Source organism: Oncorhynchus mykiss, chromosome 1 (genome assembly GCF_057628025.1).
Source record: "Oncorhynchus mykiss isolate SJ-2025 chromosome 1, ASM5762802v1, whole genome shotgun sequence".
Lineage (NCBI taxonomy): Eukaryota > Metazoa > Chordata > Actinopteri > Salmoniformes > Salmonidae > Oncorhynchus > Oncorhynchus mykiss.
Window position 1 is genome coordinate 68,038,953 of NC_143022.1, and position 27,588 is coordinate 68,066,540.

At 42.0% G+C, this 27,588-nt stretch overlaps 1 protein-coding gene across 6 annotated transcripts in view; it reads left to right on the forward strand.

The window, feature by feature from the left end:
* The window catches only part of LOC110526969 (serine/threonine-protein kinase 32C), a 150,753-nt gene that overhangs the window by 74,640 nt on the left and 48,525 nt on the right, over nucleotides 1-27,588 (forward strand). For 3 of the 6 annotated variants that reach the window (XM_021608144.3, XM_090237305.1, XM_090237301.1), the window contains one exon: nucleotides 23,116-23,267. The exons of 2 other annotated variants lie outside the window; for them this stretch is intronic. In XM_021608144.3, the coding sequence (XP_021463819.1) occupies nucleotides 23,116-23,267 (152 nt within the window). The remainder of the gene's footprint in view (nucleotides 1-23,115; nucleotides 23,268-27,588) is intronic. One more of the 6 variants, XM_090237309.1, reaches the window with a different exon arrangement.

Below are 27,588 nucleotides of genomic sequence, written 5' to 3' on the forward strand. Positions count from 1 at the left end.
CGGTGCGATAGTAAACAAACAGCTGCTAGCTAAGCTAACATAGTCTAGTTGCTTAATTTTTAACCATAGTATTTGCGGGTGGGATGGTCCTTACGTCCTGAGAACATTTTTAGCTAGATTTCCCAAAGCAGCATCGCAGCGGGCGGCATTGCCTGCATGTAGCAGCAGCAGGAGGTGGCGGTTCCAGGATGATGTGTAGCACATGGGTAAGTTGTTTATCAAGTTAACCATCTATTCTAGGTGATGTCAGGTAGCTAGCTAGCTACATATTAACAAGCTAGACAGCCATCCAATATTAGTTTTTTTTATGACAAACATTAGCTTGATCTGCTAAAAACAACAAGCTTAGCCACCTAACCAGTAGCTCATCTAACTACCTAATGAACAGACTTCCAGTCCCAAAGAGAGAACTATTAAAATACAAAAACTAAATTACAACAAAATATCAAATGTTATATCACTTGATAATAGGGAAGCAAGTTCTGGTATAATTTCTTTGTTTCCTAATCTCAGATATAGAGACATGCTGAACTCTGCTAAACCCTGTTTGTGGATGAAGGTCCGCAAAAAAGTCCCAAGTCCTGGAGAGACTGAAGAGTATATGGCCAATGGGTTATACAGTGCCTTCGGAAAGTATTCAGACCCCTTGACTTTCTTAAATGGAAGATGTTTGAAACCACCAAGACTCTTCCTGGAGCTGGCCGCCCAGACAAACTGAGCAATTGGGGTAGAAAGGCCTTGGTCAGGGAGGTGACCAAGAACCTGATGGTCACACTGACAGAGCTCCAGAGTTCCTCTGCAGCACTTCACCAATCAGACCTTTATGGTAGTGTGGCCAGACGGAAGCCGCCACTCAGTAAAAAGCACATGACAGCCCACTTTGTGTTTGCCAAAAGGCACCTAAAGACTCTGACCATGAGAAACAAGATTGTCTGCACTGATGAAACCGAGATTTAACTCTTTAGCCTAAATAGCAAGCGTCACGTCTAGAGGAAAACTGACACACACCATCCCCACGGTGAGGCATGGGGGTGGCCGCATCATTGGGATGTTGGGATGTTTTCAGAGGCACGGATTGGGAGACTAGTCAGGATCGAGGAAAAGATGACTGGAGCAAAGTACTACATTTACTACATGATTCCAAATGTGTTATTTCATAGTTTGTGTCTTCACTATTATTCTACAATGTAGGAAATAGTCAAAATAAAGAAAAACCCTTGAATGAGTAATACATACATTTATTTAGCAGATGTTATTGCGGGTGTAGTGAAATGCTTGTGTTCCTAGCTCCAACAATGCAGTAGTATTGAACAATACACACAATCTAAAAGTAAAAAAACAATGGAATTAAAAGATATATAAATATTAGGATGAGCAATGTCGGAGTGGCATTGACTGGAATACAGTATATACAGATGAAATGAGTAGAACAGTATGTAAACATTATCAAAGTGACCAGTGATTCCATGTCTTTACATGGGGTTGCAGCCTATAAGGTACAGGGTTGAGTGGCCAGGTGGTAGTGATGGCTATTTAACAGTCTAATAGCCTTGATGGAAGCTGTTTTTCAGTCTCCCGGTCCCAGCTTTGATGCCCCTGTACTGACCTCACCGTTTGGATGATAAGGGGGGTGAACAGGCCATGGCTTGATTGGTTGTTGTCTTTGATATTTTTGGCCATCCTGTGACATCGGGTGCTGTAGGTGTCCTGGAGGGCAGGTAGTTTGCCCCCGGTGATGCATTGGGCAGACCGCACCACCCTCTGCAGAGCCCTGCGGTTGTGGGCAGTGCAGTTGCTGTACTAGGTGGTGATACAGCCCGACAGGATGCGCTCAATGGTGCATCTGTAAAAGTTTGAGGGTCTTACATGCTGGCGATCGTGCGCATGTTGATTTTTAACCTTTATTTAACTAGGCAAGTCAGTTAAGAACAAATTATTTTTTACAATGATGGCCTACGATCAGGACACGCAGTTTGAAATATCAAAACAAACTCTGAACCAATGATATTACTTTGGGGGCGGGACGATGTTGATGGAGCCTTTTCTTGCCTGCATTTTTCAGTTACCCCATTGAAATGTATTCTGATTCTTCTGATTTCACTGCGATTGAGGAGTGGTAACATGGGTAAGTACATGATTGCATATTGTAAAATAGTGATATTATTGCCAAGACAGGAGTATATTTTAATAAATGCAAATTATAGTTTTGCACATCTAGGCACTTTCCTGTCAATGACTCCCATGCTCCTATAGTATACATGATGACAGGCTGAGGCTGAGTACTATAATTAGCCAGTCTCTTTCACCTTACAACCAAACCACTCTGGAATGAGATATAAACTAATATTATACTCACCCAAAGAAGTAAAAAAATAAGCAATACTTTGTATGCTTTTCTAAACAGCATGGATTAACAGACTGTTAAGACAAGTTGGTCGCACTTGTATTAATTATTGAGGCTCAGACAGGGAAGGAGGAGGTGGTTATGGGTGCATCCCATAAATGTGCTGAGAAGGGAGCATGGGCAATACTTCCAAGTTGTCCAGGAGTTTCTTTTGGACCCTGCCCGACATCACTGATACTTCCAGATGAGTGCAGAAGAGATGGAGACTGTCTTTTGTTGGCCCAGACCACACCAAGCAGATGACCAACTACTGGACCCCAATAGAGCCTAAGCAAAGACTAGCAGTCACTCTAAGGTTAGTTATTGGAAGAGGTTGTATTTTAGTAAGCAGGAGCATGGATATAAAGAAACTCCAGCAAACTTGTGATCATGATGCTCCACAGATGTAGGTCTGTTTCATCACATTAAGGGAGCAGCAAGATCACCAGGTGCTATAGTGTATTTTCATTATACTCAAGGTAAGGAAGACGGTGTTCCAATTACAATTTACAAGAAAGTTAAATACAAGGTGCAATGCAAATATAACTGCAACAACAAAGAAGTGCAAATAATGTAAACAAAAACATTTCCCTTTTTGAAACTCTAAAACAGAACATGGGCCTAAGTATGCGCAGGGTTGGGTTCTGCCTTTCGGAGGTGATTTGATGTGACTGGGAGTCTCTGTAATAGGTCTCTTGAGAGAATGTACTGAATGTACTGTCATCCCAGCTATATGTTGGAGACCTAGGTTCTGGTGAGTATTGATCCCTCGTCTCATCGTACATCATTGGCTGCAGTCCACCTCTTCTGTGCAGAGTACTTGCGGGCGGCGGTGGTGGCAGTGGTGTTTACCTGCTGGTTATGCCAGTTATGTGTTGGAGACCTAGATCCTGGTGAGTAGGAGTATTGATGCCTAGGCTGGCCGTACATCCTAGGCTGCAGTCCAACTTATCCATGCGGAGCATCAAAGAGCCATTGTGGTGGTGGAGGTGTTAGCAGAGGTGTTGCATGCTGGTCATCCCAGTTTACAATCAATGATAGTAGTTGCACTTTCAGACGTTCCTTGGTTCTTCCTATTTTCTTCAGTTCTAGCACAAGGCTGAGCACAAATGACTCATCCTCCAAGGTAGTGGCAGAAGGGATTGACTTCCTGACAAATGCAAGCAGCTCTTCATCCACATTTTGATGGTTGACCTTCTGTTTTCTAATTCTTGGCTGCTAGTCTTGAACCGTGTCTTTTAGTGGTTGGTCTTGACTGTTCAGGCATCTGAAGCACAGGGTCATGGCTCGGGGACACCATGTCGTCCTCAGTGTCATCGGGCTCAACAGGTTGTAGCTGAGACGAATCAGCGTTTTCAAGGCAGAGGTTGCCTCTTGAGCTGAAAATAGGTCAACATATAAATGTGAAGTCAAATGTGTTTAAGTAAACTTTAAAAACCTCAGCTCAGGCTCAATGAATCTTTCTCAAATCTAGGCCACAAAGTCTAACACTGATGGTTTTCATCATTCCTCTGTAATAAGAGACCGATTTGTAATCTATAGGCCGATATAGTCACTAATTCAGAAATGTAATAAATCAAATAAAATTGTATTTGTCACATACAAGCCCTTAACCAACAATGCAGTTCAACAAATAAGTTAAGAAAATATTTACAAAAACTTGTTTTAAAGTAACACAATAAAATTACATAACAATAACGAGGCTATATACAGGGGTTAGTGGTATTGAATCAATGTGCGGGGTACAGTTTAGTTGAGGTAATTTGTAAAGGGACTATGCATAGTCAATGTAAATGGTCTGGGTGGCATTTGATTAATTATTCAGCAGTCTTATGGCTTGGAGGTAAAAGTTAACTAACCTTTTGGTCACAGACTTGGCGCTCCGTTACCACTTGCTGTGCGGTAACAGAGAACAGTCTATGACTAGGTTGACTGCAAGATTCAGAATTCAGTGCAATCAATTCAAATGTATATTATAACTTACCTTACGTCCAGCCAAGAAGGTATCAAGAATGATCATATTTTCATGTATTTCCATTCTTTCTGATTTGGTTTCCCCAGTACCGCTGGGCCTTCCGTAGGTGCCTTACAAAAGTGTCACGGAGGGACTTCCATCTGGTTTTGCACAATTCAACTTCTGTGAAGAGTAAAATAGAATTGAAAAAAAGAACATTTATTTTGTCATTCCAGGTACTTCGCATCTGGAGACTCTATTTGCAGCCTGGCCTTCACCTATTGTCTTGGATTCGAGACAGTGTTGCAGTGCATTATGGAGACCTGTGAGGCCATAGAGAGAAGGATGCTGGCGACCCACTGAGGAAACGGAGAGACAAACTTCTCAAGAGTTTAATGAAAAATGAGACTTCCCCAATTGTTGGGATCGGTTGATGGAAAACATATGATCGCCAAACTCGTTTTTTACATTTTTATTATAAAGGAACCTTCTCCGTGGTGCTACTCGCCCTTGTGGATGACAAATACTGCTTCACAGCTATTCAGGTGGGGGATTTTGGGAGAAACAGCGATGACGGAGTCTATGCCAACTCCCCATTTGGAAGGGCAATGGCGTCAAAAACTCTGCAGGTGCCTCAAGATGCCTTTCTGCCTGGGGGTGGAGATTTGGGAAAGATAAAATACACAATGCTGGGGGACGCTGCTGGGGGATGCTTCCCACTAAAGCCCTCCCTGATTAGGCCATATGCCGGGCACATCATCAGCTACGAGAACTACATCTTTAACTATCTTCTCTGTCGAGCTTAAATGACAGTGGAGAAGGCATTCGGGTTCCTTGCGGCCAGATGGAGGATCCTGTACAAGAAAATCAACCTACTGCCATGCAAGGTTGATACCCTAGTGGTTGCAACATGCATCCCCCATAACATCCTCACAAAGCCTTGTGATCTGGAGATGTGGCTACAGCAGAGGGGGGCAGGGTTGAGGCAATGCATGAAAAGCATAGCCATCTAGGCCAACAGAGCAGGTTAGGAAGCAGTTTCTGTCAGGCAAAAGTTTACAAAGTATTTCACCTCTGTGGCAGGCAGAATTTACTTCCAGGAAAGAATGGTTGTATCTAGGCCTACTTTGAAGCTGTGTGTGTGTGTGTGTGTGTGTGTGTGGTTAAAATATCCTTCTACCTGATTTATCAACATGGGACAGTAAGTTCAACTTTGACAACATCTTCATTTGTTTTGTGTATTAATTCTACACTTTGCAACTATTGTACAATTCCACCATTATTTCAACAATGGACAAAAAGACATGAACATTTGAAAAATGGAAATACTAGTAATTTTCCACCTCATTTTCTCACATGACTTTTGGCTTCAGAGGATTTCTGTATTAACAAAAGCATACAGCACACATGCCATTCACATTCAGCTAGCTGGTTTGTTTTATACTGGAGGATGAACATTGGGTTATTATATTTTACCTGAAATGCGCATGGTCTTTGCTATCTCTCTCCAGACCACGTATTTATTTAGTTGGATCCTTGTAGTATTTTGAAGACGTGCAAGGATACTGTCATTAACACAAAAACTGTCGAGTATTTGCCAACAAGCCCTGGGTGTCTAAGGACCTGAAAATATTCCTCAATGAAAGGAAGATTACATTCCTGAAAGGAGATACTGATGCTGTAAAGGAGAAAGAAAATTAATTCAGGTCAGAAATATGAAAGACAAAAAGGACTTAGGTGTTCGGTTCTAATTCTCAGATTTAAAAAAACTCTGCGGACACTATGAAAGCTTAACCAAGTTTATTCTTCAGAGGGTTAGTACAGCTGCATTTAGACAAAGATATATTTTCACACAAGCACTGATATTTAACCCTTCCTCCTAGGCTGAGTCTCCTCCTACACATCTGTAAAAACAGTGTATCTTTACTGCTCAGCAGGACACTAAGTGATACGGTCCATACACTTTTCTTTCTCCCTTAACGTGACCTGACATGACCTCAACCCTTCATCACTAATCCATTAGGGGCGGCAGGGTAGCCTAGTGGTTAGAGCGTTGGACTAGTAACCGGAAGGTTGCAAAGGTTGCAACCCCCGAGCTGACAAGGTACAAATCTGTCGTTCTGCCCCTGAACAGGCAGTTAACCCACTGTTCCTAGGCCGTCATTGAAAATAAGAATTTGTTCTTAACTGACTTGCCTAGTTAAATAAAGGTTAAAAAAATAATAATAAAAAAAAAAAAAACACTAATCCATGGCGCTCTCCCCTTATCAATGCCTGCCACCTGATCGCTTTCCCTGTAGTCAGCACCTTACAAGTTTAATTGTACACACTATATACCCTCCTCCTACAGATAACCATTAACTTCTGGTGTAGACCCTCTAACCCTAAGCACTCAATATTTCAACCCTGACCTTGCTGAGCATGGTGGCTAGTCACCTTTAACATGTGAAATCATATGCAACCGTTTTATTCATTGACTTTAGTTCAGCTTTCAATACAATGCAAATACGCACACTGCTGAAATGACTACTGGACCTGAATGTCAACGGAGGCCTCGCAGGTTGGATCAAGGATTTTAAAACTAACCGCCCACCGAATGGGGCCCACTTTGATGAACTGACCCTGAACACAGGCTTCACTGCTGTTGTTCTCTATCTACACTAACGAGATGAACATCCAAGGAAACAATGTTTTTAAGTATGCGGATGACATGGCTCTGGTGGGACTGTTTTTTTTAAAGATGCTACGTCAGATATGGACAGCTATTTTAAACAGGCCATCAACCTTCAACAATGGTGCCGGTCAAGTGGCCTCCACCTCAATGTGGGAAAGACAAAGGAGATGATCATCAATGGCAGCAACATACCAATGTCCCAACCACCATCTCTGAACGACCAACCAGTTGATAAGCTGAGTTTTGCAGAGAATGCAGACTATATTTTTGTATTTTTTTTTAAAGCAAGCCAGCGCCTGTTCTTAATCAGGAAATTAAAGGGGTTTGTGGTCAGCCAGGATGTTCTGGAGAGGATATACAGCAGCTTGGTGGAGAGCATCCTCACGTTCAGTATGACAGTCCGGTGTGGTAATCTGAGCATGAGGAGCAAAGGCAAACTGACCAGAACAGTAAACACAGCCAGGAAAGTAATTGGTTGACTGTTCCACAAGTCAACCAAAAATGAAGGCACTGGCTGCCGTTGGCGACACCACCCACCCTCTACACCCTCAGTTCAAGAGGCTTCCCTCTGGCAGGTGCTTCAGAATGCTCAGAAGAAGAGCGTGTTCAAACATTGATTAGTTCCCTGTGCTGTTGGACTACTAAATGCAACGGAAATTGCATCAGTACATGTACTTATCTATCCAGTGCAGTTGGGTCAGTGGTCGTTTGTGAGTGAATGTATTAATGTCCTCTATGTTGTTAGTGTATGCAACAAGATGGACTGACTGGTTTAAATGTGTCTGATGTGACAATGTATGTGATCCTTTTAATGGAAGGTGATGCCAAAGAAAAATATCCATCCTGGATGGACAATAAAGCACCCACATTGGCTTTTGTTTACAGGAAGTACGGGAAGTATGTTCGTTGTGAGAACGAATTAATTGATGGGAGGCAGGACTTCCAGACTTGATATGGCGGTTGGCAACCAACTTTAAGGTGCATTACCGCCACCAACTGGACTGGAGTGTGGACCTCCGTTCATCTTTCAATCACCCACGTGGGTATATGCTCCTAAAAAAGCAATGAGGATTTGAGCATGAGTTGATTTGAATATGTCCATGTGTGTATATGCTCCTAAAAACCAATGAGGAGATCGGAGATGCGGAACCTGCAGTGTGTCAAGTGTCATAAATAGAATAAAGTTCTATTTTAGTGGCTGGCTATGCAGACGCTCATTGATGCGTGCGAGCAGTGAGGGTGCAATGATTTGAATAATATGTATGGGTATATTTATTTTGCAATGCTCCCGCACCGTGACGCGAGTGGTGTGGTCAGCATGTTAGGGGCCAAGCCAAATTTCTTCAGCCTCCTGAGGTTGAAGAGGCACCATTGCGCTTTCTTCACAACACTGTGTGGGTCCACCATTTCAGATTGTCAGTGATGTGTACGCCGAGGAACTTGAAGCCTTTCACCTTCTCAACTGCGATCCCGTTGATGTGGATGGGGGCGTGCTCCCTCTGCTGTCTCCTGAAGTCCACGATCAGCTCCTTTTATTTGTTGATGTTGAGGGAGAGGTTATTTTCCTAGCACCATTCCACCAGGGCCCTCACCTCCTCCCTTTAGGCTGTCTCATCATTGTTGGTAATCCAGCCTACCACTGTTGTGTCTGCAAACTTGATGATTGAGTTGGAGGCGTGCATGGCCACGCAGTCATGGGTGAACAGAGTACAGGAGGGGAATGAGAACACACCCTTGTATGGCCCCTGTGTTGAGGATCAGCGTAGTGGTGTTGTTTCCTACCTTCACCGCCTGGGGGTGTCCCGTCAGGAATTCCAGGACCCAGTTGCACAGGGCGAGGTTCAGACCCACGGACCCGAGCTTAATGGTGAGTTGGAGGGTACTATCGTGTTGAAGGCTGAGCTGTAGTCAATGAACACCATTCTTACAAAGGTACTCCTCTTGTCCAGATGGGATAGGGCAGTGTGCAGTGCGATGACGATTGCATTGTCTGTGGATCTATTAGGGCGGTATGCAAATTGAAGTGGGTCTAGGATGTCAGGTAAGGTGGATGTGATATGATCCTTAACTAGCCTCTCAAAGCACTTCATGATGACAGGAGCGAGTGCTACAGGGCGATTAGTCGTTTAGTTCAGTTTTCTTTATTGGTTACAGGAACAATGGTGGACATCTTGAAGCAAGTAGAGACCGAAGACTGGGATATGGAGAGATTGAATATGTCCGTAAACACTCCAGCCAGCTGGTCTGCGCATGCTCTGAGGACGCGGCTAATTTGTTTTGATTTAGAATGGCCTGTTATCAAATGGGCAGGAACAGGGACAGAGGGGAAAATTACATCATCCGGTTGAGGAGCAAGCAGCCTCCCGCTGTGTGACCGGTGAAACTCCATCCAAACTCTATGCCATGGGCTCCTCAACCCTGTTCTGGCAGCTAACAAGTGCTTATTTTGGGAAACCATGTGAAATCTGTTTGGGAACATTGAAAGTACCACATTTTCACAACAAAACCTATTTAATTAAACCTTCTGCATGCTTGAGAAAGTAATGATGGAGAAAGGGGAGGAGATGGAAGCTCACAGTGGTGAGAAATTCTGTAGCTAAGGGTAGGCTCATGTGTCATCTTATTAATTATAAAAAATTCACTATTACTAGGCTATTCAAAATCGAATACAAATTCACTATTGTAGGCTAACTCTGTAAGCCGCCCTGCACAATCAATGATCCAACTGCATCGCCTAGGCCTATACATTCTCTCCCAGATGCATGGGTAGCCTAGTGGTTAGAGCGTTGGACTAGTAACCGTAAGGTTGCGAGTTCAAACCCCCGAGCTGACAAGAGCTGACAAGGTACAAATCTGTCGTTCTGCCCCTGAACAGGCAGTTAACCCACTGTTCCCAGGCCGTCATTGAAAATAAGAATTTGTTCTTAACTGACTTGCCTGGTTAAATAAAGGTAAAATAAAAATTTTAAAAAATGAATATAAACTTTGGAGCGTAGCATAAGGTAACCCGTCCATCCAGTATGCATAACAACACAGTCCACCCTCAAAGCCGATTTACTAGAATTTGTATCATTTTGGATTGATTATAGGCTAGTTTAATTAAAGACCTCTTAAATCCGTTTTTGAAATGTGTTTCAGCAGCGCATAATATGCGGTAGGATATGTATTGTATGAGGAACGGCACAATCTTTATTTTTTTTTAAATACATTTCGGGCTTGGGCTCATATGTAGGCCTATGAGTATGTATAAGCTCTAATGTGTTTTGAATTAATCATCACCTTAGAAAGCGCTGTCCCTTTCGTTGTTTGGCTTTGAAACAACATCCACAATGACCTTGTTTTCCACTCAGTTTCAGCCTGTTGTTGATCTTCTTTCTTTAAATTGATCAATCACAGTGAGGTGAGTTAAAAGCATGATACTGTTTTGTGATTTTTTTTCATTTTCGATTGCATTGATGTCCGAGTGGTTAGAAGGACAACAGAGCCCTGAGTGCCAGGCCATTAGCTAGTTGGATACTACCCTAGCATGTCCAAGAGTATATAAGAAGAGATTCCGCGACTCAACGGTCATGTGGAATTTTACTGCGGCCATGACTCATGACTGCTGGTGTGGCGGTATTATGGTCACTGCAACACCCCTAAAGGTCCTCAACAGCACTACATATCCACAAAGCAGCATCCATTATCATACCAAAACCTTGATCTTAGTTGGGCTAGGATAACAGTACTTTAGATCTCAGGGCGGGTGACATCCCCACACGATGGCTACTAGGGCTTTCTCACTTTGTCTTTCCTTGATTACTCGCATCCTATCTCCTCACCTGTATCCACAAAGCAGCAACTGTATTGGAGAAGGTAATAGGTCCCTCCCCTCTGACTTTCTTCTCCACTGGGTTTTTAGAAGATGAGGAATCGAGGAAGAATGAATTGAGAGAGAGCCTAGCACTCACCTGTCAACTAGCTCACATGTGCCACACACTCACCCCTCTGTTACACTCACTGACCTTGTCCTCATCAACCTCAGCAGCCAGCAGAGCAGACTGTGTGAACTGAGTTATACTGTCGGTGGCATAGGAGGAGGTGAAAGGGGTGTGACTGTAGCAGACCTAAGCTGCAGTTGAGTTCTAGTAGCCATTGTGATGAGATGTCATTCCCCCCTGAGACTTGGAAGTAGTGTCTCCACCTGTCAATCATGAATGGATCTATATTTTAATACTGTAAGCGTCTCGGCTACGGGAGGATCCCCTCCTGCAATTATGCGCCGATTTACTTCATTCTGCTACACTCACTGTCCTCCTTCAGTGGTTGGCATGCTAGCTACAAATGTAATTTGATTAGGGATTAGGGGCCAGGTCAGCCATACAGGGATGGAACTCATATATTACATAGCTAATTTGCAGCCCTGTAAAAGTGACCCTTCACTGTGGTCACTTTCCAGGGTATTTTTCCCTTGCCTCCACTATCCATGCTCTACCCTTTTGGTTACAGTGGATGAGAGATTATTTATGGCATGCATTGCGAATGCAGACATGATGGGATTAGTATTGGCCTCCGTGGGCATGTCCAATGCACTTGTACATGTGGCTTGTCATTTCTATACTGAAACGGGAATCGCAAATCCTCACATTTTTTTAAAACGTTTTGCTGAGATGTTTTCTCCATTTTGAAATGATACTACAAGAAATAGGATAAGCACTCACATCTGAGAACTTGTGTGTTAATCATTTGCTACTAACTTGAAATCAAAGAAAATGCTTATACTGTTAAAATCAGTGTGTGGGTTTTTCTTTTTCATTAGACAATGAGGATTACCATGTTGAAGGATACCACATTTAACTTCTACAGCTACTGCACATGCCTTCATTAAATTGATTGATTAGTGCAAGACTTACGGATGACATGCTCAGGAGAGAAGCATTATCAGCAAATTTCACGATCAAGAGGGTGTGCAGAAAGGAATATTTTAAAATTAATTTGATTTAATTTCAAAATACATGTTGCTTGAAATAAAGTTGCAATTTGTTAGCTTCATGTTATGTATCATCCTGGTGTAATTATATGCAGTTCAAAATTATCACCACAACGTGTCGTCGCTAACATTTGTATTATAGTCTAGCTTAGCTAGAGGTCCTAAGGGGAGGTCGATAATACATGCCCTAGCACAAGCTAGCGGTTCATTAAAACTACAGTATGTTTCTTAATTGAAACTAAGTGGGCGATACACCTGAGTGAAATACAGTTGCGTTTTGGAGGACGCAGACAAAGAGCTAGGAGAGAGATTAGTTAGGGGGGAGAGAGGTTAATAGCAGGGTAATTACTGCTGCTCGCTAACTTTGATGTAAACAATGTGGCCGTCAAACATTGGACTCGTATGCTAGTTACAGTTATAGTTTAGTTATAGTGTTGGCTGTCTTCACAGAAATGAAGGTAAGGTGAGCATTTTCTACCTTCATTACGCTAGACCTGTGGTTATTTGCTGTGCTAGTTAGCAATTATGGTGCGCGGCAGCAACGGATGTTCACTGGGGAACCTCTTGGGTGTGCGTGCATATAGAACGTGTTATTGTTTTGACAGTTGAAAGGTCTTTACTGTACTCTATATTCATGAGGTAATTTTTATGGGAAATGTCAGATACAGACCAGCTAAAAAAAAATATTCACATTTTCCATACCTTGGTCTCTGAGCTATTGAATTGCAAATATTCCCCATAAATATATGAATAAATAGATGTTGTGGGGTGGGGGGGGGGGGTGTTTTTTCATAAACACAAACCAACAGAACACAAAAACAACACAACATGCCCACACCTGTCCATGAATGTACAAAAACACAGTAGCCTCCCCTTTCAATACACAGTTCAGCCCTCGAGTTTGTTATTGGCAGTGAGTATGATGCTTTCCGATGAATAGCTATACAAAAAAAAAAATCAGCAATTACACCAAAGTTACAAAACTTTCTTTGATGTTGGTCACCAATATTTACATTTCCCAACAGACATAATCGAGATGGATGGATATAAATTCCTAGATACAATGATATGATAGTACAGGCATTATCCCAAAATGGTGTCAGTTTCAAATCAAACTTTATTTGTCACATGCGCCGAATACAACAGGTAGACCTTACCATGAAATGCTTACTTACAAGCCCTTAACCAACTGTGCAGTTCAAGAAAGAGTTAAGAAAAGATTTACCAAATAAACGAAAGTAAAACATTATTAAAATAACAGTAACGAGGCTAAATACATGGTTATCCGTACTGAGTCAATCTGCAAGGGTACAGGTTAGTTGAGGTAATTTGTACATGTAGGTAGGGGTGAAGTGACTATGCATAGATAATAAACAGCGAGTAGCAGCAGTGTAAAAAACACTCATTTGGGGTGGTGTCAATGTAAATAGTCCAGGTAGCCATTTGATTAATTGTTCAGTAGCCTAATGGCTTGGAGGTAGAAGCTGTTAAGGAGCCTTTTGGTCCTAGACTTGGCGCTCCAGTACCGCATGGTAGCAGAGAGAACAGTCTATGACTTGGGTGACTGGAGTGTTTGACCATTTTTTTGGGCTTTCCTCTGACACCGCCTAGTATATAGGTCGTGGATGGCAGGAAGCTTGGCCCCAGTGATGTACTGGGCTGTACTCACTACCCTCTGTAGCGCCTTATGGTCAGATGCCAATCAGTTGCCATACCAGGTGGTGATGCAACCGGTCAGGATGCTCTCGATGGTCCAGCTGTATAACTTTTTGAGGATCTGGGGAAAAGATGTTGTCGTGCCCTCTTCACGACTGTCTTGGTGTGTTTGGACCACGATAGTTTGTTGATGATGTGGACACCTAGGAACTTGAAACTCTCGATCGGCTCCACTACAGCCCTGTCCACGTTATTATGGGCCTGCTTGTTTTCGGATTGATACAGTTTTTCATAAAATGTTTTAAAGACAGTTAATTCTGGAAAAATCCATTACTATGCTAACATCCAGGTGTTTATTATATTATATTTAAGTTAAGAAGTGTTCAACTGTTGAAGGGTGTTTTCTTTCTGTTCTAGTATTTCTAATTCTTTATTGGTCTTATTTTTCTAACGTAAAGACTAAGACATGATACAACCTCATATAAACTCGGCAAAAAAAGAAACGTCCCTTTTTCAGGACCTCGTCTTTCAAAGATAATTCGTAAAAATATTAATAGCTACACAGATCTTCATTGTAAAGGGTTTAAACACTTTCTCCCATGCTTGTTCAATGAACCATAAACAATTAATGAACATGCACCTGTGGAATGGTCGTTAAGACACTAACAGCTTACAGACGATAGGCAATTAAGGTCACAGTTATGAAAACTTAGGACACTAAAGAGGCCTTTCTACTGACTCTGAAAAACACCAAAAGAAAGATGCCCAGGTATGCTGCGAGGACTGCTGATGTGGCCATGGCAATAAATTGCAATGTCTGTACTGTGAGACACCTAAGACAGCGCTACAGGGAGACAGGACGGACAGCTGATCATCCTCGCAGTGGCAGACCACGTGTAACACCTGTGCAGGATCGGTACATCCAAACATCACATTGCAGGACAGGTACATGATGGCAACAACAACTGCCTGAGATACACCAAGAACGCACAATCCCTCTATCAGTGCTCAGACTGTCCGCAATAGGCTGAGCGAGGCTGGACTGAGGGCTTGTAGGCCTGTTGTAAGGCAAGTCCTCACCAGACATCACCGGCAACAATGTCGCCTATGGGCACAAACCCACCGTCGCTGGACCAGACAGGACTGGCAAAAAGTGTTCTTCACTGACGAGTGGTGGTTTTGTCTTTCCAGGGGTGATGGTCGGATTTGTGTTTCAACTTCAAAGGAATGAGCATTACACCGAGGCCTGTACTCTGGAGCGGGATCGATTTGGAGGTAGAGGGTCCGTCATGGTCTGGGGCGGTGTGTCACAGCATCATCGGACTGAGCTTGTTGTCATTGCAGGCAATCTCAACGCCGTGCGTTACAGGGAAGACATCCTCCTCCCTCATGTGGTACCCTTCCTGCAGGCTCATCCTGACATGACCTTCCAGCATGACAATGCCACCAGCCATACTGCTCGTTTTGTGCACGATTTCCTGCAAGACAGGAATGTCAGTGTTCTGCCATGGCTAGCGAAGAGCCCGGATCTCAATCCCATTGAGCATGTCTGGGCCCTGTTGGATCGGAGGGTGAGGGCTAGGGCCATTCCCCCCAGAAATGTCCGGGAACTTGTAGGTGCCTTGGTGGAAGAGTGGGGTGACATCTCACAGCAAGAACTGGCAAATCTGGTGCAGTCCATGAGGAGATCTGGCCACACCAGATACTGACTGTTACTTTTGATATTGACCCCCCTTGTTCAGGGACCCATTATCTCTGTTAGTCACATGTCTGTCAAACTTGTTGAGTTTATGTCTCAGTTGTTGAGTCTTAAGTTCATGCAAATATTTACACATGTTAAGTTTGCTGAAAATAAACGCAGTTGACAGTGAGAGGACTCAGTAATGTAATGAGTACTTTTGGGTGTCAGGGAAAATGTGATGTAAAAAAGTACTTATTTTCTTTAGGAATGTAGTGAAGTAAAAGTTGTCAAATATAAATAGTAAAGTACAGATAGCCTAAAATATGACTTAAATAGTACTTCAAATTTTTACTTAAGTACTTTACACCACTGAGTGGTGGAGAATGCCAACCCATCCCAAGCTTGCCCAAACCTTTCACTTTCTATTGTTGATTGTTTTTTTTGTTTTTTTCAAGAAACTATGTTGCCGTTATTCTTTTTCAAATAAGAAAATACCTTAATTATTTTGGGCTGGGTGCACAATTCCATTGACATTCCATGTCACACACGTTCATGTATTCAGGTAGCCTAGTGGTTAGAGCATTGGACTAGTAACCAAAAGGTTGCAAGATCGAATCCCTGAGCTGACAAGGTACAAATCTGTCATTCTGCCCCTGAACAAGGCAGTTAACCCACTGTTTGTAGGCTGTCATTGAAAATAAGAATTTGTTCTTAACTGACTTGCCTAGTTAAATAAAGGTAAAACAAAAATAAATAACAAATCTTCAGTATTATCCACCACGTGTGATATTGAGATTGGTCTTTACACTTATTTTTGTCTTATATTGACTCCATACATTATGTATGCTCTTGATGCACTACATAAACATCTATAATAAAAAATAGTGTTGATCAATCCTCAATGTTCTTAGTGGGCATGTATTCACAAGACATAGCATAAACTCTTAACAAATCGTAATTCTGGCTGATGGTCGGTCAAACATATCTGAACTCAAATGAGGGGCCAGAGATGGGGTATTTGACTGATGATTTGATACAGGTCTGATCGGTCGTCGGCTCCTCGGTGCAGTAGATAGTTTAGTTTAACTGTCAAGAGTGTGAAAGACTGCTTTGCTCTGGGGACCACAGGAAATCACAGGCCTTTGCCAGCTCTCCATGCTTTACAGCAACAAGTGTAATCATAACGGAAGCTAACGGCCTGAGCTGGACGAGAGGGAAAAGCTTTAGACGTTTGGTTAGCAATTGCAGTGTTTCATTTATTTCCCTTTATCGTCCATCCCCTCGCAAAGGACAGATGACTGGCTGGAGAAAGTGGGTCTGTGTGAAGGGCAACAAGGGAGGAAGGAGGAAATAGAAATGGGCCATGAACCGCAGTGTCACCATGAGAGGGCAAAATAGGTTTTTAAAAACTTCTTTCATCCCCTGAATTGTCCATTTTACCAATCGGCTTCCATGATGGCGAAACCAGAGCCTGCTTTTACTCCGCAAGCTTCTCCTCTTCCACCACAAACCTGTCCACTGTCATCTACCTGATGTGTCTCTTCCCACACCCTCTCTCCTTACTCACATTGATCCTTAAGGAGGAGGGAAATGGTATTAGTTTATACTAGACTGTAATGAGCCTATGAAAAAGACAGAGGGAGGAAAAACCTGTGTATGAAAGAAGAGAGGGAAGGAGAGCAAGATGGAGAGCAGCTCTTATTTGTGCTCCTGCTCGAAGGGAGGCGGGCAATTAGATTGTGTTTTGGAGGGTAATAGATTTCCTCCTGACATTTCTTCCTCTAATGCTGTAAACCAGCCATCTGCCGAGATGTAATGAGGAGACATGGGCCTTTGTGGACAATTCAATTCAGTTAGACCCTTCTGCTGTATGGTGCTGGATAGCTGGAGCAGCTCAAACACATCATTCTGCCTCTGGCGCCGTAGTTACTTGATAATACCTGAGACGTGACAGCTGGGGTGGGCTGTATCATCCTGGTACTAGGGATGGCCATGAGTAATCTAGTACTCAAACAGACGTCAACACTCCATCTTAATTCAGAGACCCAAATTTCAAATACTGTAAAACTATTTGGTGGAATGTGCTTTTGTGGCTTGTCGTGGAAAAAAATGAAATTTTAACTGATGGGTTTCACAAGCTACATTCCTTGCCAAATGATGACCGTTTTATCACAAATTCAAAATGGACTGGATTAAAATAGGGAAATATGTGTTCCAACAACGAGCTGAAGTTTTATAATAATTGCGTCCAATCTATTTTCGCATAGGCTACTTTGTGAACTGCTAGTGCCATTTAGAAATGATTAGCCTAGGCTATAAACCCCCTAAACATAGACAGAGTGTATTTTCATTAGAACATACTCAGCCAACAGATACAGTGGCTGTAATTCATCACCATGCAGTGTACAATGTGGAACTGAAAATTCCAAAGAACAGGCAGAATAAACTACATCAAGCACCTGAAAATACAGATTTTGGTTTGTAACCTTGAATTTTGTTATTTTATTTCAATGTGCAAAACTAAGCCCGTTTCAAATGATCACTCATTGAAACTGTTCCAGAAGCGCCAAATCCCATCCCATCCCATTCTAACCACCTCTACGCCGGCTTTGTATTCATGTTACCTGATGAAATTGCTGTAAAATATTCAGATGTCATAAATCAGCACTGCAGAGCTCTCCCTGTCCTCTGCCGTGCCTTGATTGTACTACTGTTGATGATATTTGGAAATATGCATGTACACTCTGGCCCATCTATCACTTTACACTGGCAAATTGAGAAAAATATTGTTTTATTTTTTATTATGTTATTGCATCATGTTCTTTGCTATAAAATAGTGTGTTGACTGTAATAAGGGCATGGGAAATAAGAGTGTATGGCTAAAAAACAGCTCCCCAATTTTTAAACCTTTCTGATTATAGCCTTTTTCAGCAAGACAGATTTTCCAAAGTTGAGGGAATGGCAATCTTTATCAAGGATCACCTTCAGTGCTCAGTTGTCTTTACCAAGTCTGTCACCAAACAATTTGATTTGCTGGTTTTAAGTATTACACTTTCATATAGCTCTTTGTTGACTGTTGCTGGGTGCCATCGTCCTCCATCAGCACCGGCCTGTACCCTACCTGCCCTAATCTCTCTCCTGGCTCCTTACACTAAGTCTGAATTTGTTCTTCTAGGTGACCTATATTGGGACATACTTAAACCACCTGACCAAGTCCTAAAGCAATGGGACTCCCTAAATATTTATCATATTATTACCAACCCCACAAGGTTTGACTCCAAACACCCAGAAAAGGCTACTCTTCTTGATGTTATCCTCACAAATAATCCTGATAGGTATCAGTCTGGTGTTTTCTGTAATGACCTTAGTGATCACTGTTTTACAGCCTGTGTTTGTATTGGCTGCTCAGTGAAACGAGCTGTCCTGATTTGTCATAGACACTTGCTATAAAACTTTAATGAGCAAGCCTGCCTTCATGAACTGATAGAATCAGCTTGATTCCCCTCTGTAGAAGATGCTTGGCCCTTTTTTGATATTTTCAGTGTTATTGTTAACAAACACACCCCCATAAAGAAAATGAGAATTAACAGGTTCAGGCCCTGGTTCTACCGTGATCTTGCACAGTTACTTGTGGCTGCTTTGCGTGATGTATTGTTGTCTCTACCTTCTTGCCCTTTGTGCTGTTGTCTGTGCCCAATAGTGTTTGTACCATATTTTGTGCTGCTACCATGTTGTGTTGTCATGTGTTGCTGACTTGCTATGTTGTCATGTGGTGTTGCTACCATGCTGTGTTGTCATGTGTTGCTGCCTTACTATGTTGTTGTCTTAGGTCTCTCTTTATGTAGTGTTGTCTCTCTTGTCGTGATCTATATTTTTGTCCTATATTTATATTTTGTTTAATTTTTAATCCCAGCCCCCGTAGGAGGCCTTTTGCCTTTTGGTAGGCTGTCATTGTAAATGATAGTTTGTTCTTAACTGACTTGCCTAGTTAAATAAAGGTTAAATAAACAAATTAATTACAATGAGGGCTGTCCCCAACTACAACAAATCTTGGTCGACCTAGAGTAGTCTGTTCTTTCGACTAATCGATTGGTCAAAATGTTTAAACATATTTTTCCCTATATAGACACATGTGTTTTAATGAAGTCCACTATATGAAGGCTACTGAGCTTGTCTGATGCTTCAAACACACTGTGATTAAATAACTAAGACACAAATGACTCAAGGGAGCTTAACGAGAAGAAGGAAAAAAACCTGTTCTCGACCTTCATCCTCCCGCTGCTGCGGGCCTTCGCAGATTCTGCTGTTACACTTCTGCTGTTATGCTCCTAATAGGCTACACCAGGGGTCGGCAACCTTTTCTATTTGTAGTGTGTTGTATCTTCTTATTTTATCCTGTATGTAACTCCCTCAGGTGTCATTTCATCATATGATCTGGTTGCCACTGTTTTCACCACACTTTATTTAATTCATTATGTGATTTCTGAAGGTAATTGGTTGCACCAGATCTTATTTAGGGGCTTCATAGCAAAGGGGGTGAATACATACAGTAGGCACACACCACTTTTCCATTTTTTTTAAATGTAATTTTTTTAAAACTAGTAATTATTTTTCATTTCACTTCACCAATTTGAACTATTTTGTGTATGTCCGTTACATGAAATCCAAATAAAAATCTATTTAAATGACAGGTAATGCAAAAAAATAGGAAAAAAGCCAAGGGGGGTGCAAGGCACTGGAAATCTGCTATAGAGGCATCTGCTGAGATTTTGGTTTTGCGCTTTTCATCATAGAACCTCAGTACTGGAGCATGCGTGATTCATGCCTTGAGCTCCTCAAACTGTTTATACTGTTCCAACACCACTCTGTAGTTTTACACAGTAGACTCATGTGAGTTGCCAGATTTAGGTACAAATTTGCCCACATAGGTTCTTAGGTATGGTTAACTTTGTGCACCCTCTTGATTGGTAAGCGGTGGCATGTTCTTGATGGCTATCTGAACGCTACCTGTCCCAATGCATAGTGCCAACTGTAAAGTTTGGAGGAGGAATAATGGTCTGTTTTTCATGGTTTGGGCTAGGCCCCTTAACCAGTGAAGGGACATCTTAACGCTACAGCATACAATGACATTCTAGACGATTCTGTTCTTCCAACTTTGTGGCAACTGTTTGGGGGAGGCCCTTTCCTGTTTCAGCATGACAATGCCCCCATGCACAAAGTGAGGTCCATACAGAAATGGTTTGTTGAGATCGGTGTGGAAGAACTTGACTTGCCTGCATAGAGCCCTGACCTCAACCCCATCAAACACCTTTGGAATGAATTGAAACGCTGACTGTGAGCCTGGCCTTATCACCTATCAGAGCCCTACCTCACTAAAGCTCTTGTGGCTGAATGGAAGTCTCCGCAGCAATTTTCCAACCTCTAGTGGAAAGCCTTCCCAGAGAAGTGGAGGATGTTATAGCTTCAAAAGAGGGACCAACTCCACATTAATGCCCATGATTTTGGAATGAGATGTTCGATGAGCAGGTGTCCATATACTTATGGTCATGTAGTGTATATTGCATGCGTGAGATTCAAAAGGTTAAAAAGGAAATTGATCAGATTTATAGTGAAGAAGTCGAGAAAAAGCTCAGGTCCCTGAAACTACGATATTAGGAAGCCGGCTCAAGGCAACAAAATTGCCAGAATGGAGACTCAGAAAACAAAAAGCACAGAATACAACTTTCGAAAAATAAAACAATGATTACATGCAAATGGGATGAAATGCAGAATATATTTGAATCATACTATACAAATCTGTACAAGCAACCATAGAAGGCAGATGCACAGACAATCAAGCTTTTTTTTTCACTTGATCTCCCCTCAATTTGGACACAGCGAAACGATAGACTTCATAAACAACCATTGATTAAATGTAATAATGCAATATCTAATCTAAAAGTAAACACATCTGCAGTCACTGATGGCTTCCTTTCAGAATGGTTCAAAGCCTTCAGAGAACAACTAACACCTCTCCTTCAGGCTTGTTTTAACTAGACTCTGTGGAAGGGGGTTGGGGGGGGGGGGGGTCTACCACCATCGTGGAGAGAAGCCATAATATCTGTAATTCCAAAGGAGGGTAAAGATAAGAAGGAATGCAATTTCAAAAGACCTACTGCGATTCTTAATGTGGATTATAAACTGTATGCATCAATAATAGCAAAAATAATGGAGGACAGTCTAGATGCAGAAAAATAATTTGATGTAGTGGGATGGGATTATCTATTTGATTTCAACAAAGTGATACAGTGCATCAAAACACTACATTCATATCCGACTGCCAGAATAAAGATTAATGGACATTTTGTCACAAACAATAAGTCTAAAATGAGGGGCAAGATAAGGCTGTGATCTTTCACCCACGCTCTTCTCCTTATACATCGAGTCATTAGCACAGGCAGTAAGAAAATACCCATCCTCGGGGGAATAACAATAAGAGGCAATGAACACAAGGTATACATGTGTGCTGATGACGTTCTGATATTTCCTAAAGACCCAGGTTCAAGTGTACAGTAGATTGACAAATGTTTTATAAACATTTGGAACATTTTCAGGGTATGTTCAGGGTACACAAGACCCAAACCCTTGTATATAAGTATACCCACAGCAAGAGCTGAATAGTAAATATAACTTCCAGTGGACCTCTTCATCCATTAAGTATATTGGAGTAAATCTACCAAAAGATACACCAAAACCTTATGAAAGAAATCATGTTCCCATCAACAAGAAAATATATGATGATCGGGACAGGTGTAATTCACTTCCTTTGGATCTTAGCAGTAGAATTGAAACAATCAAAATGAATATCCTGCCGAGGTTACTGTATTTGTTCCCAATCACTGCTTATAGAAATCCCACCTAAACAGTTAGGGAATGGGATAAACGGATATCAAGGTTTATCTGGACAGTAAGAGACCAAGAATTAAATGTACATCATTGCAACTACCAAAACACAGTGGGAGTATGGCCTTACCAAACCTAAAATATTATTTTGGGATCCATACTTGGAAGTTGTCTAATTCAAAGATGATGTTACTTGTAACTAATCTGATGTACGTATGATGTGTGCTCTACCTGCCTTCCTGTTTTGTGTTTTTGTGTTCTTCAATAAAAAGAAAGTGTGTATATATAAAAATAAAAGTTGTGAAATTGTTCCAAACTTGCATGAATTGTTGTATTACTCCACTTGGGTGTGGGATAGGTATCAACAGTGTGTTTAATATAATATTTGATCACTTCAATATTTTACTCGGTACGGTTGATTTTTCTGTAATAATGCCAGAATTTGGCATTCTTCATTGGAGATTAGTACTTCTTTATAGAAGTGAGTTTTCTTTCCAAACCATTGTTTATTTTCTGTAGCGACTGTTTGCGTAACAGTAGCTGAGGTCATAGCTTGCTAATGACTGAATGTTACAGTAATGAGGCTTGCCCTCCCATACCCCCTGTCCTGCTCTTGACATTTCACATTGACATTTCTCCACTCTACGAAACATCAACTTTTAATGAGCACATGATGAGGTCGGAGACTGTTTGTGTTTTTGTAAATGTTTTCCAAGCCCCATTGTAAATATTCTAATGGAGGGCAGTAATATCAGCCATTATGAAAAGCCAATCCTGTCACATGCTCTGGTATACTGTATATTATTGTATACTAAGGTGTCTGTGGGCATCTGTCTTCACTTGCTTTATGCAAGTCTGGTTCCAGTTCTAAGTGGGTAACCTACTCTCTGTTCTTCTGTCCTTATTTCCCCTGAAGGTGTGCATTGTGCAGAAGAGGGACACAGAGAAGATGTACGCCATGAAGTACATGAACAAACAGCAGTGCATAGAGAGAGACGAGGTCCGAAACGTCTTTAGAGAGCTAGAGATCCTACAGGAAATTGAACATGTTTTTTTAGTAAACCTCTGGTGATTATCCTGTGTTTTTTTTTCATTTTATATACTGTTCGTACATTCTGCATGCCACTGCTGGTACCCTGTGTGTGTGTGTGTGTGTGTGTGTGTGTTCGGGCATGTGGGAATGCGGGCCCATTGCACCACACATTTCTTAATTGTTGCACTGTAAAGTCAGATGTCCCCATATTTCCCTCCCAGGAGTATGATATCTGGGTGAAGTAGGGAACCTGTTTCATTATTTAACCGTCTCCAGTGTCTCTGCAGCACATATTCTATATATAATTGGGCAGGTGGCACAATGTTCACAGCAAATTACACCAAAGCACTTTACTCCTGTGTAATTGGTAGAATGATATTGCTCTCGGTGGTTATCTAGGCTTTGAGTAATTGATATAGGGAGCATCAATCATTTCATACACATCCTTTAGTATATAAAGAATTTGAGCGGATACATACACCAAGACAAAAGTGCACCCACACCCACTGTGCACCCGCACGCACCCACACATTACTGTATGTCTTGTATGCATGTTTTTTTTTTTCTCCAAAGTTGACAAAGTTTTAATAACACTGGGGGGGGGTCTCAATGAGAAGCGTCCTCCCAACTAAAATAAGCAGAGGGTTTTTTAATGAGGTGGTAGTAGGGCCAGTGTCTTTTTTATTTTATAATTCCCTCAAGTAGTGTACATCTGCCAGCCCCATCCTTGTTCTAGTTTCCCTGCTTTGCTCTGCTTGGCACTGTATTTCTACATCTATGGCACATCAAAGCCCCATTAGCGACAAAGACAGCAGACAGCAGCGTTATGGATAGGCGGGAATTATCGGGCTCCTTAGATCGCACCTCATCTTCCTGCAATTCAAGTCTACTTCAGAGGGAAAAATTGTGAAAGTGGTCAGCCCATCTCAAATTACACTGGAACAAAACAGCAATCACTCGTAGTCTCGTACAGCCTCCTGAACAATACCCAAGACACTCCTGTGTGCTGTGGAATTGGTTACATCACTCTCATCCAGTATACGCTTTGGACGGTTCAAAGAATGTTTGTGTTATTCTGTATCCCTTTGCTGGTGAATATCTTGGAGGTGATAGAGAGGCCCATTCGCAAGCGGCTGCCTGCCGTCACCATCAAACTGACCAGATTTGAGCAACAAAAGGGAGAAATCTGCAAAAAACCCACATGGTGATGGCCTGCCTGTCAGGCCACAGCACATGAGGCTGCTGAGGGGAGAACAGCTCATAATAATGGCCGGAACTGAGAAAATAGAATCGCATCAAACACCTGGAAACCATGTGTTTGATGCAGTTGTTACCATTCCACCTATTCCGCTCAAGGAGTTTTGAAAATAACTTTACAGAGTGTATCAATCACGCTAGCCTCATTGTGGATCTTTCCTGCAGAGGCAGGCTCTCACTGGCCAGACTATTTTTTTTTTTGGTTGCTTTGGCCCCCCTGTAGCTATGTTGGACTCTTAAAGGCTCTGCATGGTCAATTCAACGTCTGCAGTGGCCATACAGCACTTACTGCGATGCAGCCATGGCAGTAGTGAGAGCATTCATGCTTCTTGTGCTTCAGGGAGCTGTCGTGCATCTAATGAATTGGTCTGCGCTGCACCACACATAGTGATTCAGAGCTAATCTCTGTAGCTATCCCGCTAATTAAAAGCAACTGGATAAACAAAAAGACAAGACCGTACCTCTTCTGAGATGTTTGAGTCCGTTTCCCAGTGCTTGACATAGGAGCTCTGAAGTAAAAAGTCAGCACTGTTTTCCCACCTGCATCTCCATCCCGAGTCTCCCCATTGCCGCTCAGCAAAATTAGCCTACATTTAGTCTATTGTATATATGTGTATTTCACACTATGTTGAGGTAAAAGTCAGAGTATAATGCTGTATGGATGTCAACCCCAATGCATGTTTCTGTCACCTTCACCAATAAACTGCATTACAGTTAAAAACAACTTAGACTACCACCACCGATTTCTGTATGCTAGCTATGCTACCAGTTTATACGAATGGGAGTTAGCATTTACCAGTCACTTTTTCTAAACTATGAAAGGGACTAATTTAAAATGTTATGCAGCAAAAACTGCCAAATATATCCAAATCTGATTTTAGTAACCACATTGTGGGCCTGCTACAATAAATACAGCAATCGTGAAGGATTTTACAAATATCCACTTTGTTAGATCAGATTTGTTGAAAATTGCGCCAATCCGGGATCCATCTTTCCCCCACAGTCTGCATTCCATTGACCTCTTTACCGGCATCTATCCCCATTACCTCCCCTATCTCTTTCCGGGAGTTCAAACTCATTTTCATGTCTTTGAAATCCCTACACGAGGTATCATAAAGATTATGTTTTGTTGTCAAGGAAGTGAGTTTGTGTTTATACGGGATGTACCACCCCCAACTACTGTCAACCAAACATGTCAATGCGGCGCTATACGGAGCCCATCGCACGGCGATGCGGTACGGAGCTTGATACGGCCGCCGCAAGCCTCCGAAGACATTGCAATTGTGTCACACCCTATGTACGGAGCCTCCGGACCACATGGTCGGATCAAGCCTAAATTGGCGTTTACTACGCATGTCTGAAGGTGACATCTGATGTCCTGCTGAGACTAACGTGCTTGCTCTGTGAAAAATCTCTTGAGTGAGGTCAGACTTTTCTTCTGAAGCCAGAGAAAGAGAGCTCAGCACAGAGACAAAGTGATTCATTGTTTATTTTGCTTTGGGAATGGTTGTTTTTGTACAGTGCCTTGCGAAAGTATTCGGCCCCCTTGAACTTTGCGACCTTTTGCCACATTTCAGGCTTCAAACATAAAGATATAAAACTGTATTTTTGTGTGAAGAATCAACAACAAGTGGGACACAATCATGAAGTGGAACAACATTTATTGGATATTTCAAACTTTTTTAACAAATCAAAAACGGAAAAATTATGCGTGCAAAATTATTCAGCCCCCTTAGTTAATACTTTGTAGCGCCACTTTTTGCTGCGATTACAGCTGTAAGTTGCTTGGGGTATGTCTATCAGTTTTGCACATCGAGAGACTGAATTTTTTTCCCATTCCTCCTTGCAAAACAGCTCGAGCTCAGTGAGGTTGGATGGAGAGCATTTGTGAACAGCAGTTTTCAGTTCTTTCCACAGATTCTCGATTGGATTCAGGTCTGGACTTTGACTTGGCCATTCTAACACCTGGATATGTTTATTTTTGAACCATTCCATTGTAGATTTTGCTTTATGTTGTGGATCATTGTCTTGTTGGAAGACAAATCTCCGTCCCAGTCTCAGGTCTTTTGCAGACTCCATCAGGTTTTCTTCCAGAATGGTCCTGTATTTGGCTCCATCCATCTTCCCATCAATTTTAACCATCTTCCCTGTCCCTGCTGAAGAAAAGCAGGCCCAAACCATGATGCTGCCACCACCATGTTTGACAGTGGGGGTGGTGTGTTCAGCTGTGTTGCTTTTACGCCAAACATAGCGTTTTGCATTGTTGCCAAAAAGTTCAATTTTGGTTTCATCTGACCAGAGCACCTTCTTCCACATGTTTGGTGTGTCTCCCAGGTGGCTTGTGCCAAACTTTAAACAACACTTTTTATGGATATCTTTAAGAAATGGCTTTCTTCTTGCCACTCTTCCATAAAGGCCAGATTTGTGCAATATACGACTGATTGTTGTCCTATGGACAGAGTCTCCCACCTCAGCTGTAGATCTCTGCAGTTCATCCAGGGTGATCATGGGCCTCTTGGCTGCATCTCTGATCAGTCTTCTCCTTGTATGAGCTGAAAGTTTAGACGAACGGCCAGGTCTTGGTAGATTTGCAGTGGTCTGATACTCCTTCCATTTCAATATTATCGCTTGCACAGTGCTCCTTGGGATGTTTAAAGCTTGGGAAATCTTTTTGTATCCAAATCCGGCTTTAAACTTCTTCACAACAGTATCTCGGACCTGCCTGGTGTGTTCCTTGTTCTTCATGATGCTCTCTGCGCTTTTAACGGACTTCTGAGACTATCACAGTGCAGGTGCATTTATACGGAGACTTGATTACACACAGGTGGATTGTATTTATCATCATTAGTCATTTAGGTCAACATTGGATCATTCAGAGATCCTCACTGAACTTCTGGAGAGAGTTTGCTGCACTGAAAGTAAAGGGGCTGAATAATTTTGCACTCCCAATTTTTCAGTTTTTGATTTGTTAAAGTTTGAAATATCCAATAAATGTCGTTCCATTTCATGATTGTGTCCCACTTGTTGTTGATTCTTCACAAAAAAATACAGTTAAATATCTTTATGTTTGAAGCCTGAAATGTGGCAAAAGGTCGCAAA